The 18,417-nt window shown below is 34.1% G+C and overlaps 1 protein-coding gene across 1 annotated transcript in view; it reads left to right on the top strand.

Annotated features, from left to right (window-relative positions):
- The window catches only part of TAF2 (TATA-box binding protein associated factor 2), a 100,218-nt gene extending 84,266 nt beyond the window's left edge, over nucleotides 1-15,952 (top strand). Inside the window, exons 21-24 of the mRNA XM_044684195.1 lie at nucleotides 4,389-4,618; nucleotides 9,046-9,151; nucleotides 10,536-10,658; nucleotides 15,340-15,952. Coding sequence (XP_044540130.1) covers nucleotides 4,389-4,618; nucleotides 9,046-9,151; nucleotides 10,536-10,658; nucleotides 15,340-15,605 — 725 coding nt within the window. The 3' untranslated portion in view covers nucleotides 15,606-15,952. The remainder of the gene's footprint in view (nucleotides 1-4,388; nucleotides 4,619-9,045; nucleotides 9,152-10,535; nucleotides 10,659-15,339) is intronic.
- The last annotated feature ends 2,465 nt before the right edge of the window (nucleotides 15,953-18,417 follow it).

Raw genomic sequence — 18,417 nt, 5'->3', positions numbered from 1 at the left:
TAGTCTGTTAACCATACAGGCTTCTCTTTAGGCATTGTCTCAGTAGAGAAAAGTTGATAAATATAAACTTTTAAAAATAATTATTGTTTTGGATCAGCAAAGCAATACTGATTAGATGTTAATTGGTTTGCATTGTATAATATTCTTGCTGAAAAAAAATAGTGAGAGAAATTTTATAGGTATGTTTCTTTTTGTCTCATTTATGTAAAAATGTACCTTGCCATTTCCATAAATTGATGAACCTAATTAGAAAATTACGGGGATTTTTTTTCCTTTTCTTTGGAGATACTACTTTTTTTTCTGGTTCTCTTTCTAGTATAACTACTTTTTCACTTTTTGGGAGATCATCATCCTTCTGCCTCCTGAGCTGTTTGTTTTTGGCTTTTTTATATTCCCTGTCTTTACTATTTCTCATGGTTATCTCATGACCTTTCATAGGTTCAGTGATCATTTCTAAACTTCTACATCTATATATCTAGAAGTATTATTTCTAACTAGGATTTTTAATTCACCCTTACCAATTACTTGCAAAGCAATTCTACCTATGCCCTTTCAGTATTTCCAGTTTTATCTATGCCAAAGAGAACTGATTATTTCTCTACTCTCCCAGACCTTATCCAATTCAGCATTTCAATTCAACACATTTATTAAATACTTCCTAAGTGAAAGAGATTGTGATGAATGGGAAGATTACAAAGAGGAAAGAAATAGTTCCTATCCTCAAGGAACTTAAATTTTTTGGGGGCAAAACAATATTATTCTAGTAAACACAAAGTGCATCGAATGTAATACAAAGTAATTTTGAGAGGGAGGATGCTAATAACAAGGGGTTTGGTAATGGCCTTGTGAAGGAGATGGTGCTTTTAAGGAAAATTAAGGATTTATAATGAAGTAGGGATGAAGAGAGAGGACATTCCGGACATGGAGGTCATTTGATGAATGATGGGGGTATTACTATCCTTAGAATCAACCTTAGTTCTTCCCTTTCCTTGGGAGTTAATCAGTTATGAAGCTTGTTAATTTTACTCACAGCTTCTACTTTTCTTTCTATTCCCACTGTCATTACCCTCTCAGAAAAAAATCAGATGACATGTGCCATGCCTAGAAATGTATTCTTTCTTTTTTTCCATCACTTTGTTATTTCCTGTAGGAAGTCTTTCATTATCTCTCTAGTCATTATGTATTCTCTTCCTCAAATTATCTTTAGTGGTTTATTTATATATATACTCCAATCCAAAAGGAAAGCTGAGCACTGAAGAATCAATGCTTTCAAATTTTGATGCTGGAAAAGACTTTTGCAAATCCCTTGGAGAGCCAGGAGAGCCAATCAATATTTAAAGAAATTAGTTAAGACCACTCATTGGAAGGACAAATTCTGAAGCTGAAGTATAAATACATTGACCACATAATGAGAAAACAGGACTGATTAGAAAGGATCCTGCCTGATGTTAAGAAAGATTAAAGGCAAAAGAAGGGATCTGCAGAGTCTAAAATGGATAGATAGTATCATGGAAGCAATAAATATGAACTTGGACAGACTTTAGGAGATAGTGGAGGATGGAAGCGTACTATGGGTCCATGTGATCACAAAGAGTCAGATTCAACTGAATGAATGAACAACAACAACATGGTACATATTCTTATGCCCTGGACATTGTAGGTACTTAGTAAATGTTTGTTCAGTTGAACTGAATTGAAAAATTAATGAGTCTTTAGGAGTTGGAATTCAATTAGTTTAGAATGACAGCATTTAAAGCTAGAAGGAACTAAGGATAATCTCATTTTAGATAAGGAATCCTGAGACTAAAATGACTTTTTACTAAGGTCATAAAACTTGTTAGTTTCAGAATAGGATTCTTAATTCTATTTCAGTGGTCTCTCTACTATGTAGAATACTTTTTATTTTGGTCATGCCAATATCATTTTAAGATTTTGAGACATGAGGATTGTTGTTTTGTTTTTTTTTAACAAAAATTTAAAAACCAAAATTTGTTTAAATTCTAACACTGCAAGGGTATGTCAAATCATTCTAGTTTCTTTTAGGCATTACATCTTTGTGGCTACATACAAATAAATACATAAACACCACTCTAATGGGTGCCCTTGTTTCACAGATATACAAAAGTAGCCAGCTTGCTAAAGAACTGTTCTTTTTCACAAACAGCAATCCTATTGTTGGATCTCTCTGTTCTAGCAGATGTCTCAACTATTTGCACTTGGGCTATATACTCAACAATCTCTTCAGCAAGGTTTTTCAGTCTTAGGTAGTGATAGGCAAAGATCTTGTTAGAAAGTGAGTGATATGTGAATATTAAGAGGAAAAAGCCTAAATTACCAGATTACTCAGAAAGAGAAAAAAACCTCAAAGACCTTTGAACACAAGCTTATAAACCAGTAGAGAATATTAACATGACACTACATTTGAGCTCAAGTTTTCTATCTCCAAATTAAGTGCTTTTTGTACTAAGCTTCACTGTCAAATACTTGGATAAAAATATTTATTACATATCCTCATTCTAATGACACTAAATCATAATTATATAGAAATATCATAAAAATATCTGAAAGAAAATAGATAGCTTAGTTTAAAATTTCAACAAATTTGAGGACTTGGCAGTAATCTTGACAAGGAAAGCAAAATGGTGATAAAAACTGGTAACAAATTTGGGCTAGAATAGAGGTAATGTGGCAAAACAGAAAGACTGCATTTGTTAGTCTTACTTCCCGTTGGTGTCTACAGCCAGAGATCCACCAAGCCTCTTCCTTCAGTCCGAATCACTCACCTAGCAAGCCTCTCTAGTGCAGAATGCTCCAGCCTAGGATGAGTCCAGGAAAAAGTGACTGCCTCCAAGAGTCTCCCTTCAGCCCGGCTAACCAATGCAGAAAAAGTGCCACAAAGAAGAATCCAACGCAGAAACATTAACACAGACCTCCCTCAGCAAGAGTCACCAGTACAACAGAAGCAGAAGTGACTCGGAATGCTCTTGGCTAGCTTTCATAAGCAGTTTTCTCCACATCACTTCCTGTCTCTCTGGTTCCTCATTCCTTTCACTGTGGGCTGGTCTATCACATCTCAGGAACCAATCAAAGTCTCCCAACTTGCCTAGCACTGCCCAGATGTCAGTGTCTGTGGGATCTACCTCCCATCCTCTGAGGATGTGAACTCTATCAAAAGGATTCACAAGTTCCTGACTAAGTTAAAATGGTGGAGTACTCCAACTACTTAATTAAGATAAAAAAATTCCCTTTCACACCATTTTTCTTTACTTCTTTTCCTAGGATAATTTAGTTCATTTCTTTATGCTTTCCTTCATAATTCTATTTGTTTACTTATTTCACATTTCTGTTGCCTGTTGTGTTTTCAAAGCAAATAATGATAGCTAACATCTATATAGCACTTCAAGGTTTACAAAAAGCTTTACAAATAGTCTCATATGATCCTCACAACAATCCTGGGAGGGACTATTATTAATCCCACTTTATAAGAGTGGAAATAAAGCATACAAGTTAAATCACTTGCTAAAGGCCACACAGAGAAGAAATGTCTGAAGCTGAATTGAATTTAGAGATTTCTAACACCAGAGCTCTACCAGTTCCCTTATGACCTAAACTTGGCTCAGGTTCTGACTTTCCTATAGAAATGCTTCAAATGCCCCTCCCTTTCTTTTAATCTTAGATCTAACACTTAACCATTTAACACAGCCTTTCTGGGTCTCGGTTCCATCCTCTGCAAAATGAGAAGTTTGGACTTGAAGATGTATAAGGTTGTTTCTACCTCTAAATCTGTGATGCTAAGTAACTCATGTGGAAGAAGAATTATAGTTGTTCTATTTGGCCCCAGAAGACAGAACTGAGGGAATTTTCAGAGGCAGATTTAGACTCAATACAAAGACATATTTCTTAACAGTTAGAACTGACAAGAAATGGAATTGGGTTGCCTCAAGGAATATTATATTCTGCTCCTTTATAATTGGGTTTCCTTTTGCATGGTGTCTGATGTCTTTGTAAATGGTTTTCATTGGATGGAGAAAGCCTTTCTCCAAAGTTCTTATAATTTTTGAAATAAGTATTTTCTTTATGCTGTCTATATGCTAAGTAAGGCATGACACTGTTATAGGGACTGCTGTCATACTTTTTCTATATACTTTATACCTCAGATTGCAATTTAGCTAAGTTATTTCATCTTTCAGTCTAGGTATCTATCTACTAGAGAATACTGAAAGGGAGAACAATTCCATTCATGTATGATGATTATAAAGGCAGAATTACTTATTGGTTTGCTTCTGTCTTAGGAGTCTGAATTAGTTATACTAACATGAATGCCAGAATTAAAATAGAAAAAATACTTATTTAAATTTAGATATTAACTTTTTCTTCTTCTGCACTAGGTACTTCACATGATTGGAGACTAAGATGTGGTGCCGTAGATCTGTACTTCACGCTCTTTGGCCTCAGCAGACCTTCTTGTTTACCATTACCAGAGCTTGGATTGGTTCTTAATTTGAAAGAGAAAAAGGCTGTGCTAAATCCTACCATCATCCCTGAGGCAGTAGCTGGCAGTCAAGAGCCAGTGAGCAGTCTAAACAGTCATACGCAGTTGATTGGATTTCAGAATGCTGTAAGAACCACTTTTATTATTTAAAAGAGTTGAGTTAATTCTGTTATTTATAGCATAAAAACATATCTCTTGAACTGTAATTATTGGCTGTGTAATTTTGTTTCACACCTAAAAACTATAGAAAAGGAAGTTTTAGGGGGAAGTATACTGACCACTGCACAATCAATATTATATACCACTATACTATATATGCAAATATTACTGTTATATACATACACAGTTTTTTAATACTTATGCATATATACACTGTGCTAATATATATAAAATATATATAAAATATACTATTATATATGTGCTATTGTTATATATATATATATATATTGGGGTGGGTAAGGGAATTTAACTGTATGTTAACTTATTACAGACTTCACTTCCAATCAGGTTGTGTTTTTTTTTGAAGGAAGAGAGTTTTTTTATTTGATGTCTCCCATAATATTTGACACATCTTGGCTTTACTATTGTATCTTTATAAATGCCTACTGAATGAATGAATGGGTAACTGAATGAGCAATTCTCAGAGCTTCAAACAGACTTATATCCAACCAATGTTTGGTATTTTCACATTTATTATTATTTTTATATAGTTCTCTGATTTTTATATAGTTCTCTGATTTGAAGTTTAGATTTTAAAGGATGGACACAAAAGATTGACCTAGTACTGTAAGAATAATAACAGGAATGCTGACATGCAGGGTGAACTGAGGGTAAAGGAAATAAAAGGCTTTAAAAAATGGCAATAGAAGAGAACAGAAAAGGATCAAAGGATCGTACTGAGGCTTAGGATTTCAGTGACAAGACAGTATGCTTATCAAATTTTGGATGACGGGATTAGAAAAGATCTTAAAGACTAGAACTTGTTATTGTTCTAAAAGATATTTTTGTTCAGTTGTGAGTAGAATAGATGGCTTTGGAGATCCCTTCCTACTGGGAGATTCTGTGATTCCATTTTCAAACTTAATAGCATTTGTAAAGATTTGTTTATGAAACATATAGCTAGAAGGTAATTTTTATTATAATATGGAGAATTTTTAAAATTGTCTTGCTGCTTTTTGTTTTTACTTCAGTTCTTTCTTTTATTGTACATTCTGTAAAAAAAGGAAAAGGGGGGGAAGTTAACTAAGCTGACCCATTGATGATGTCTGATAGCATATCCTCACTTCTCTGTTTTGTATTTATGTGCTATATACATAGAGCACAATACATTCAGCTATTCCCCTATCAAAGACCATATACTTGTTTGAACTATACCTAATAAGATGAAATTTAGTAAGAATAAATGTAAAACCTTACTGTGAGTTTAAAAATCTACCTCACAGATATAAGCTAAGAGACAATCTTAAAAATAACCTACAAGGGGGCAGCTGGGTAGCTCAGTGGATTGAGAGTCAGGCCTAGAGATAGGAGGTCCTAGGTTCAAATCTGGCCTCAGACACTTCCCAGCTGTGGGACCCTGGGCAAGTCACTTGACCCCCATTGCCTACCCTTACCAATCTTCCACCTATGAGACAATACACAGAAGTTAAGGGTTTAAACAAACAAAAAAAAATAACCTACAAATTTAATGGCCTACAAGCTTTGTATGTTTCCGTAGTATGTTATGATAAGTAAGAAAATTATTATTAGGCTACAGAGAGAAACAACAGTCCAAGGCTAGGGAAATGAAAATCTCAGTTGTACTTTGTTCTGCTCAGACTACATCTGGAGTATTGTTGTAGGTTCTTTGCACCACCATTTAGGAAGAACATTGATGAACTGGAAAGTGTTCAGAGGCAGGCAGTTAGGATGGTAAAGGTCCTTAAGTCTCTGTGTCCTAATTAGAAATGCTTAGAAAACTGGAGGTGTCTAGCCTGGAGAAAAAAACAGTGGGGAGAGATGATCTATGTGCAGATATTTGAAGGACTGTCATAATATTTGGCACCTAGTAAGTGCTTAATCTCTTTCATACATAAAAAAAAGAATTATTAGACTAAATCTTCTTGGCTCCTGATGCCTCTAAGTCATTAAAAGTAGAACTTGTACAAAAAGCAACCTGAGCTTCGTGTAAGGGGAAATGTCGTGCCATTAGAGCTATCCAAAAATGGAATGGGCTACCTTGAGATGAAGGTGTTTCCTCTCATTGGATATCTTCAAGCAAAAGCTGAAAAAGCATTTGTAGAGAATGCTGTCAAGGGTATTTTTGTTCAGTTGTGAGTTGAATAGATGGCCTCAGAGAGCCCTTCCTACTGGGAGATGTTGCGATTCCATTTATAAACTTTTTTTTTTTATCATTTTAAAAGACTTTTGTATGGAGCATATAACTTAAAGGTAACTTTTATTACAACATGAGGAAATCTTTTCAAATTGTCTTACTGCTTTTTGTTTTTACTTCATAGTATTTTTCCTTAATATACTTTCTGTGGAAAAAAAAATTAACCCAAGTGACATATTGGCAATGTTTGGTAGCAAACCAGTAGTTCCTCATTTCTCTGGTTTTTTTTTTTTTTTTTTTTTTAAACCCTTAACTTCCATCTTGGAGTCAATACTGTGTATTGGTTCCAAGGCAGAAGAGTGGTAAGGGTGGGCAATGGGGGTCAGGTGACTTGCCCAGGGTCACATAGCTGGGAAGTGTCTGAGGTCAGATTTGAATCTAGGACCTCCCATCTCCAGGCCTGGCTCTCAATCCACTGAGCTACCCAGCTGCCCCTCTGTTTTGTTTTTAATGTTTATCACCACCAGTTTTCTAGAGCTCAAGATTGAATATTACATTTTTAGTATTTTTTAATATTATTGTCATTTTACATATTAGTTTCCTTTTCTGTTCTGTATCAGTTCATGTATCTTTGCATGAATTCCTCTTATTCATTGATTGTTTTGGCCCAGTAATGTCATATTAGATTCATATAGCACCAATGTAGTCAGCCATTCTCCTATTGAAGGACACTTACTGTGTTTCTAGTTTTTTGCTCCCTCAGAAATGCTATGTATATTTGATATATGTGGAGCTTTGTTTCTATCTTTGGCCTCCTGGAGGGGAGGTGGGGGAAAGGATGGTAATATATCCAGTAATGGGATCACTTAGGATAGGAACATTTTACAGATACTTTTCTGCATAATCTCAAATTGATTTATAGGAATATCTAGAAACTTTACAAATGAGAATTTCCTGAATGATGATCAAAAATTTTAACCTCTGCAGACTTCATTTCCCCAAATATATAGACTTAACGTAACTTTCTGACTACTATTTCTAATGGTATCTCTAAAACTTTAAAATACCCCCAAACTGATTTCCCAATTAAAAATGATTTTTCTCTGTTGTAAAGATTAATTTTAAACTTCACATATCTACATTGATTTTTAGAGCTAAATTTTTCCTATGAAATGTATGTAGACTATTTCATAAAATATCAGGAAAATTATTTTAGTTAAGATTTTTGTTAGTGATATCTCATATCTCTATATACTTTAAAAATATATGGACTTCATAATAATTTCATCTGTTACAAAATATATTCCATTCTCAGTCCATATTTACTCATTTAACTTTTACTTTTACACTTCCTATAACTTTCAGTTACTAAGTAAAACATATTCTTTTGGACCCATTCACTGATAGAGAAATCTCTGCCCAAAAATTAAAAATAAAATAGATTTTAGGAGATAGCATAAGATCCTTTTAAGCCCACTGCCTAGTAACTTTTAGATACTGGGCTAATTTGCATGGTTGCTTTAGCCATTTGTTAATTTTAGGTATAATATGGGCTATTTGTCTTAAAAAAAAAATCTAATTTTGACCTTGAATGGTGCCTCAGGAAGAAGATCACCTTGCCAAGGAAGCATCAGCTAATTTATCAGCTCATCAGCAGGGAGTGAAGAGGAAATCTGACACACCACTTGGGTCCCCACTAGAACCTGGTCAAATTTTGGAGAAGAATGACGATAACAGTAAAGTGAAACTCAAAATCAGAGTAAGGAATATAGGTTAAAACTAAACTAAGAAATACAGGCTATTCACCTTCTTGGAACAATCTTTTCACATAATCATAATGTTCTTTCTCTTCCAATCTGTCGGACCAAACCATGCTGCCAAAGATCCAGCAAGTGAAACTTGGGTAGTCCAGCTGACTCTTTAATTTATTAAATTATCATGTAGCTGTCTTTTTTTGTGTGTTTGAAATTCTGCTATAGATCCCAAGCTACTTTATCACAGTAGAAGAACAGATTAGTTACTTGTAAATTTTCAATCAGATTTCCTTTTTTCCCCTCACTAATAATATCCTTAATTATTCTAATTCTTTCTTATTCTAATGCTTTCCTGAGGTAAGGAGAAGACTGTACTTGTGGTTATTTGGGGTCATACCCTGTGTTCCCTTTTCCTAGATATTAAAGAGACTATTAAAATGATTCAATATTTTTTCCCCTTCCTTTATTCTGTTGGTGTAATACAGTTCTCAAATTCTCAAGAGGAGGAAGAGGTTGACATGGACACTGTTCATGATAGTCAAGCTTTTATTTATCATCATTTGAACATGCTGGAAAGGCCATCAACTCCAGGTACATTGAGTGTGCACCATGCAAAGGGAATGGTGTATCTTTTAAAAATTGTTTGGGTATAACATGTTTAAAAGTGAGCAATAGAAATTATTAGATCTTACAGTATTCATAAACTTAAGGAAAAAAGATTGTTTTGGCATCTCATTCATAACTTTATTGTCTTATAGAGATGCCCAGACCACTTAGTAGTTAAGTGACCTACTTGTGGTCACAAGCAAGTATGTTTTATGACCCATTCTTGATTCCAACTCAGACCTCAGAGCTATCATCCTGGGAATCACCTCCTGGGTTGTGGGGGCCAGCTCCTCTCACAAATTATTTAAAAAAAAAAATGCTTCCATTTGCATTTGAGAGTTCCTCAATTCCGGAGGTCAAGAATATTTTTTATCATGAGTCTTTTGGAATTGTCATGATCATCGTATTTATTTCAGAGTTGCTGTCTGTCACAGTTATTGTTACAATATTTCTGTTATTGTGTATAATGTTCTGCTTCTACTCTTTTTACTTTGCATCAATTCATATATGTCTTTCCAGGTTGTTTTTTTTTTTTTTTAAAACCATCCTCCTTATCATTTCTTATAACACAATAGTATTCCTTCACAGTCATGTACCACAACTTGTTCACCCATTGCCCAATTGATGTGGCATTCCCTCAGTTTCCAATTCTTTGTCCTCACAAAAAGAGCTGCTACAAATATTTTTGTTTACTTTTTATTTTTAACGTTTAGCATAAATTTTATACATACATTTTTCACTTTATTTTTCTTGCTTTTTTTTTTTGTCACAGCATGGTTAATGGGTATTAAAAAAAAGATAAAAGAATCTTTGTTTCTTGATAGTTCATTAGTTTCCATTTATTTTGTGTTTGGATTATATCCCCCTCTTCATAATCAATAAAGGGAGTAGGATAAACAGAACACAAGTTAAAATAATTTTTTAGCATAAGTCTCTCCAAATAGAGAAATTAAGAAATACTTCTGATTAGCATTCTACCTTTGTGTTAAGCTTTTACTATATAAAATCAGTAATTTGTGTGCTCAATAGAGGCAGCTAGGTGATGCAGTAGATAGAACACAGGAGGCAGGGAGACCTGAGTTCAAATTTGACCTCAGACACTAGTTGTGTGATCTTGGGCAAATCATTTAACTTCGTTTGCCTCTATTTCCTCAACTGTTAAGTGAGTTGGAGAGGTGAATGAGCCGCTCTAGTATCTTTGCCAAGAAAACTCCAAATGGGATCAGGAAAAGTCTGACACAACTGAAATGGTTGAACAGCAATCTATACCTAATAGACTGTCTGAAATATAGTAAAACAAAATAAATTCAATGTGTTAACTTCTATCTTGAAAGTAAGTCCTTTCTTCCCCCCCCTCCCGCCATTTTAGGTCTTTCAAAATTGAGGCCAGCTAGCTCAAGGTCTGTTCTGATGCCTCAGCATTCACCAGGCTGTGATGTCACAGCTTCTGCAAAACCTCAGTGGGGAATGGATTTGTCTCGCAAAGGAATAGGTAAAATTCACTTTCTTATTTATTAATATAATGCAATATATATATATATATAATAGATATGTGATTAGATAGTAGAATATTATAATTTATGTTTATTTAGCACTTGAAGATTTACAAATTGTCTTACATACATTATCTCACTAGAACAGTGAATCTCCTAAATCTCTACCTTTGAACTTTGCAATATTATTAAATGAAAAAGGAAAAAAAGAATCTTAAAAACACAAGTATTTTACCTCTCTTCTCCAGGATTAGATACATACATATACATATACCTACACATACATATACGTGTGTATATGTATGTTTTCCTAATTTTAAGTTATCTTAGATGATGTAATAGTGCTACATTCCAACTGGGCTGGTTAGACCTTCCCTTTTATCCCTTTGAGGAACATAAACTGCAGTGAGTTCTGTTATTACTCATCACCATTTGAGAGCTATTTGTTAGTTAATAAGCTCATGGTCATTAAATAATAATAAAGCTAAAGGCTGTCCACATTAAACTTAAAAACATTTTCTTTTTTTGCCAATGATTTTATTTTGTGATTCTGTAGTTAAAGCAATATATTAGGTATAGGGCATATTGCTCATCATCTTCTCCTAGGTAAATGGTATTATGAATTGCTATGGCAAAAAAGAAAACTGCTAGTCAGTTTTCTGCTGAAAACTTAGTCTGGACCTTTTGTGATATATATACAGATCTATGGTCAATGCATTTCCATCTTTGTAGATACTCACAGAGCTTTTGTACTTCTTAGCATAGCCTTTGGTCTCTGTGCCACAATTAAGCATCACAAGTAGGACTTTCATAGAAGTTTGCAAAGCTGGATGATCATGTTGCCATATTACCAAATATCCCTACCCATGGAATAAATTCTGCCTTGAGTGTAGTTTTGGAAATTAGTTTCTCTGCAGATGAATTTGCTTTGTGGTATAAGTGTGGCAGGAAGAGGAAAATGAGTAGAAAGTAGAAAAGGAAGTCCAATATATATCAGAAAATGACAAATGTTTAAAGCTCTGTCTTCTGTTTCATCTTTGCTGTCAGAAAACTTATAGCCAGATTCATTTCCTTGTATCATCATGTCCTAGATAGCATCTTTCTCTACCATTTTCCCATCTGTAAAACGGAGCTAATATTTACAGTCCTTACTACAGAGTTGTTATGAGAATGATTTGAAATCATATATATATAGAAATACTTTGTAGCCTATAAAATGCCCAGTGGATGGAAGGTGATGGTATAATCTCTGATCTGTTTTTTCCTTAATGCTCTATTTTCATTTTGTGAGCTGCTCAAAATCCTTTGGGAAGTAAGTGTATTGGTACCAATAAATCCAAATCCAAAGATCTGAAACCTAATCAAATCAACTTCTAATTGAAAGTTATAAAACTGAAAAGAATATATATTGTCAAAGTAAATCAGGTCCTCCTGACATGGAGCAACGAACCCAGCTTTGGAAAGAATAATCTTTAGGTAATAATATGTCTGCCAAATTTCCTTTTTCAGTTTAAGCACTGGGAGAGTATAATTATGTTAACTATTAATGAGTCCTTGTCTGGAGATGGGGTGAGGTGTATTGTACATTAATAAGGGAATTGCGTTAATTTTCTTTCAAACCCATGGTTTTAATGCTTAAAGGGCATACTTTATTTTATTCACCAGAGATTTGCAGTTAGAACAGACTTCAAAAATCTTCTTGCCCTGTATAATCTGTTCTTTGAGAAAACGTTTACCAAATTTCTAATGTGTGCTAACTTCTGTGGGAAATGTAAAGATGTACAAGACAAGGTCCTGGCCCCCAAGGAATTTACAATTGAGTAGGAGAGAGAAAAAATTGTAGGAGCAATATAAGGTATTATGTATTAATTGTTACATGAGAGATGCAAATAACTGGCACAGTAGCACTTTATGACTTTTAAAGCACATGCTTCTGTTTATTCATTTAATCTTTACAACAACTTTACTAACTAGGTATAGGAGACATAGAACCTAATTTTTCAAATGAGAGAATAGACCATGAGAGGTTATAAAGCTGGTAAGTAACAGGACCAGGATTTAAATTCAATTCTCTTAACTGTAGATCCACTGCTTTTCCCAATTTTTATAAGAGTTTATATTCTTGGAGCTGGAGTTATCAGGAAAGACTTCACATCTGGGCCTTGAAAATTGAGGAGGATTTTGATAGGTTGAGGGGCAGGATAAGTACTCTTCTCTTAATCTCCCTAAATCACAAATATGACCCTCACACATTTATCCATCCTTGGCAATATCCAGTGAAATGTTCTGCAAGTAAATTGGTATATCATAATGACTATAATATAATCCATACATAGACAACTAAATGACTTGTTAAAGAAATCAGTATAGACATATCAGACTGTATTAATAATTTGCATCCTATGATAAAAATGAGAAAATAAAAAAATATTTTAACCAGCTTGCTTCCTGAACTACTTGTTACATGCCAAAGACAATACTCATTCCTTGATTGCCAATAGATTTTTTTTCTTACCAAAAGCTTACACCTTCATTGAGTGACCATGGTTTTGACATTGGAGGCTGTCAAAGATTGCTTTGATATTAGTAAAGACAATGTAATAGTATTTGGACTGGACCTTGCCAGAAGCAGCCTGTTTAATAAAAACATCTGTAGACAAGTAATTTATAAAATATTAAAAGTCTCGTTTTCATTTATGGGGTGAATTAGGATATTGATCTGTGTCATGTAATAAGGGTTTTACTTCTCTCCATAATTACATCCCATTATTTTATTATGGAGTCTTTTGCAATAACATTGTGTTATTTTAAAAGATCACACAAGATAATCCTTACAAATTGAAATTTGAGACCCTGCTTAGCAATAGCCTTTTGAGTAAGAAGCCTCTTTATATATTAATATTGACCCCCAGTTAGCCAGAGAGACTAAAGTATAGAAACAGAGTAGACTGATTTATCTCAGGAGCTGTTGCATGGAGTTCTCTTCATATTAGTTTAGTCACTAGAGATTTAATCATGGTTTTTCAAATCTTTGTAATAAGTATAAGGCCACTGAGTGTGGAATCGAGTTTTTGAAGTGGTTACAAGCATTCTTTGTAATAAAATACACATCATTGCACTCATTTATCCATTTGGTATAATCCTCTTCTTTGGATGTGTGAGTTCCAACATAATTGTGATGGTCTATTCCCTAATCAGTACATCTGGATGTGGGGGCATAGTGATTAGGGAATTGCTTAAGACAGTGATGGGCAAACTATGGCCTGGATCTGGCCTGCGGGGAATAGTTTGCTCATCACTGTAGACTGTTCTAACCTATAGAACACCAGAGACTTAGAACATGCATTTAGCCAATTAGAAAGTAAGAAGATCTTTACTATATGTTAAGATGGCTTCAGTAATGAGAAGGGAGCCCAAAGGAATTTCTTTCTTTCTTTCTTTCTTTTTTTTAAACCCTTAACTTCCATCTTGGAATCAATACTGTGTTTTGGCTCCAAGGCAGAAGAGTGGTAAGGGTAGGCAATGGGGGTCAAGTGACTTGCCCAGGGTCACACAGCCAGGAAGTGTCTTGAGGTCAGATTTGAACCCAGTACCTTCTATTTCTAGGCCTGGCACTCTACCCACCAAACTACCTAGCTGCCCCTGGTCTGTTAATATTTGAATGGATCCATGATTTCATCATTGTTGAATGATTTCATATAGTGCAGATCATATCCATGTTTTCTCATGCTTTGTAATTTTTTTCTGTCTTTCCGATCATACTGCATAGATGATATAACCATTATGGCAGGAGTCTTCTTTTTTCTTTAAATACAAGTGCAGCATTTAGACTACCCCTACTTCCAATACCTCTCTCACTATGTTACTAGTTATTTTTTTCCAGATACATGTCTTTGATCATATATTTTTACTACTCCTAGTGTGTAATCAAGAATGATACCATACTGAAATGTATCCATCATGCACTTTTGTTAGAGTCCTTCTCCCCAAATAAACAAGTGGCATATTTGTCAGGTAATAGTCTCCATTTTGAAGGTTGCCAGAAATGTGCTTTTTCCTGCCCTGGGTCAATTAAAATATGATCTGATTTCCTCTTGTGAATCACTATAATAAGTAAAATGCTTTTCTTTTAACCAATGCTAGAATCTACCTTAAGGAGGAGAGGGATTTTTTCAGTTTCAAACTGAAGTATCCTTGCTAGCATTTAGTATTCACTGATTTTCTGTTTTATCAACAATTAGTTTCCCAGGTGATACTAGTAGAATGCCACCAAATTGGTGCCCCAAGAGCATGAGAGGAAATGCTATCTCTTCTACATGGTGTGTATACATGTGTCTGTAAATCATTATTTTATGATACTTTTAAGATAATTTACTAGGTTAGCCATATTTTGTTGAACCCTGATATCTCACAATCCCAGTGTAAAGCATTTATTATATGTGAGTTGTTAAATATGTAGCTCCCTGATCACAGTGCTGAAAATGGCCTGTTGATTATTATATTCTTGGTAGTAACATCTTTAAAAATAGGAAAAGAACCTATTAATATTAACCATTGTTACCTGACTCTGTTGGAATGGCTTTTTCTGTAGCCAGTTTGTCTCTGTAAGCAGCCTCTCCCTTTTAGTAAATGTCATTTCCCTTATTAATTGTGAATTCTATTTGCATCCTTGCCTTGTAGGTAAAGAACAGTCTTCTTTGGAGATGAATGTCCTGTCAGTACCAGCTGCACCACTCTCAGCATTCACTAAAGAGCCAAGCTCATCCAAGCATAGTGACCACCATCACCACCATCACCATGAACACAAGAAAAAGAAGAAAAAGCATAAACATAAGCATAAACACAAGCATAAGCATGATAGCAAAGAAAAAGAAAAGGAAACTTTCACTTTTTCTAATAGTCCAGCTAGTGGCCGGTCAGTTCGTTCACCATCTCTGTCCGATTGAAGGCTGCAACAAAGAGGACTTGTCTGGAGCTTGTAGAAAATTGTTCTCTGAAGAATAGTCCCAAAAGGAGTGGCACCTCACCTGAAAATTCAGAATCAAATTCTAATCATTTGATTTGCATTACTTTTAGTTATGTAATTGAAATCTTATTAGGAAAAAGTATTTTCTGGTTCTAAGAAAAGCATTTCATTCCCTTTCCAACCCTTCAAAAATATTTAGAAAACTTCTCTCTTCATAAGGGCCCCCATGTGCATAGGCTGCCCCACTACATATCATGCTTTTCATGTGTACTGTCAGAATTAATTATGTTTTATAGCTTTTGATGGATGTTGTGAAGCAAAGTTATGTTTTAAACAGAAGCCACTGCCAGATCTGTGGTGAAACCACTGTTTCCAGTACAGTATTGTATAACAGCATTTGGACTTACTGAGAAGACAAAGGCTTTCCCTATAGCTGTATTTTCCATTGCAGTGTCTTTGTGTTAACATCTGAAATTGAGCATCAGAATTTATGAGAGAGCATAAATAATATTTTCTTTCTCCCGTAAGAACCAAATTCTTAGGATGCAGATTTTTATTATGAATGCCTACATTTTAAAACTCACAATTCTGCAATTATGTTGTAATTTTATGAAAAATAACCAAACACATGATCAGCCTCTAAATCAAGATTTTATAATTACAATAAAGTTTGCCCTTTTTTTGGTGAGGTAGCTTTTTTCCTTCATTAAATACATATGTACATATATATGTGTATGTATAAAATATTCTTTGCTAAATATCAGCAATCTTAAAATACATAAGTAGCCATCACATGCTCTTATTGACGTACATTTTGAAGTGTCTGTGCTTTTCCTATTGTGTAAAATTATCCCTGCATTAACAGTGGTTTGGAAAAGGTAAATTCACCTAATTGTGACATCCACAATTTGGCACTTGTATGAAAACGCACCATAAATACTCTTTGTTGTAATATTTCCATTTTTAAAATACATATGAGACATTTTGGTGATATAATTTAATCTTTATATTGTTATGAGCTTGCTTTTATTTTTATTATTGTCTTTACTACTCTGTGTTTTTTTACACTTCCTTTACAATTTAGTTCAGAGCAGTGTTTTTATTTTTTAACATTTTTCTCCTCTTGATAGATGAAAAATAAAAACAATTTTAAAATGCTTCTCCATAATAAAGATATTTCAAAGGGGACTCGATAACATGCTTTTTACAGTAGAACTTTTAGTTCTATTTAGTTGTGTTTGAAAAGTGTTAATAAACACATTTTTATGAACTTTGTGCACTGAATTTTTTTTAATAATATTGAAACTACTGAAAGATAAAAATATATAGCTCACTGGAATGCTGGGGATAAAAGGCAGAGAGCAGTACTAGTACATAGAATTTAGTAATTTTACAGTTAAGATTGTTTTAGCCAGTAAACTGCCTGAAGCTGTAACTATGTCTGACATCTTCAGCATGTAAATCAAAGTCTATTGCTTTGAAAATTGCCAGTATCAGAGGATGTACAGCTTTCCAAGGCAATCTATTGTATTTTTGGACAACCTTAGTCATTTGGAAGTTATTTCTTTGATTGAGCACAAGTTTGTGCTTTGAGACCACTGTAAATTTGAATTTAGCCTTCATTTCTGGGATAAAACAGAATTATTCTTCTAGTCAGTCTTTCGGATATTTGACAAGATATTTACTGCTTCTGAACTATCTTAATATTGCTCCACAATAACCCCAGAATTAGCTAGAATTACACCTTCTCAAAGAATGACAAAACAATTCCAACGTTACATAAATTAGAAAAGTAGAGAAATATGCAATCCTACTAAATAACTTTTGAGAAAAATATGATCTTGATACCTAAAGTAGGATAAGATAAGGAAGAGAAGAGAAAGAAAACTATACACCAATACTTACTGAATAGTGATGAAAGTATTGAATAAAATATTAACAAAATGACTATAAAAGTGCGTGCTCTTACCAGGGAAGATTTATACCTGAAATTCAGAGTTGTTTCAATATTAGGAAGCCATAATCATCATACTATTAATAGCAAAATGAAGTAAATTATTATACATAGATGTGGGGAAAATGTTGCAAAATATAATAAAACAAATGGGCCATTTTTAATACAGTATGTAGTACATATCTGAAACTAATATCTGCATGGGAGAAACAGAAGTCTTTCCCATAAGATTAAAAGTAAAGGAAGAATGTATGTTGTCACCTATTTTATTTGGTATAATTCTATAAATGCTAGCTGTAACAATAAAATTAGCAAAAGAAACTGAGGGAATTCCCATAAACAAAGAGGAAATAAAGTATGGGTTCTTGAAGATTATATGATTTACTTAGAGGTATGACTAAAGATTAAAGATTCAACTAAAAATAATTTTAAAACTCACCAGTAAACAATAAAAAAATAAACTCTCACAAATACAAATGTACCACCTTTCTGTATATTACCAAGAAAATTCATCAGGAAGAGATAGAAAAACAAATTCCTATGAAAAAACATTTTAATAAAATATTAATCTACCTACTGTAATAGGCATAAGTTTAAAAGTAGGTGTGTGGAGTTCCGGGTTAAGGTGGTGGCAGTGTAAAAAGCAGCTGCTTGACCTCTCCTAACCCACGCATATAGGAGTCCTCAAGAAGACATAAAAACAAATCCAGACTAACGAAGGGACCCCACAACAGGGCGCAGCATTGAAGGTACATGGAATCGGGGCACTTCCATGCTATAAAGGGGTGAAACAGCTCTCACTAAAACACGAGCTGAGCAACCCCCTATCCCCCACACC

Source organism: Gracilinanus agilis, chromosome 1, assembly GCF_016433145.1.
Source record: "Gracilinanus agilis isolate LMUSP501 chromosome 1, AgileGrace, whole genome shotgun sequence".
Taxonomy (NCBI): domain Eukaryota; kingdom Metazoa; phylum Chordata; class Mammalia; order Didelphimorphia; family Didelphidae; genus Gracilinanus; species Gracilinanus agilis.
This window is presented reverse-complemented; position numbering and strand designations above follow the sequence as displayed.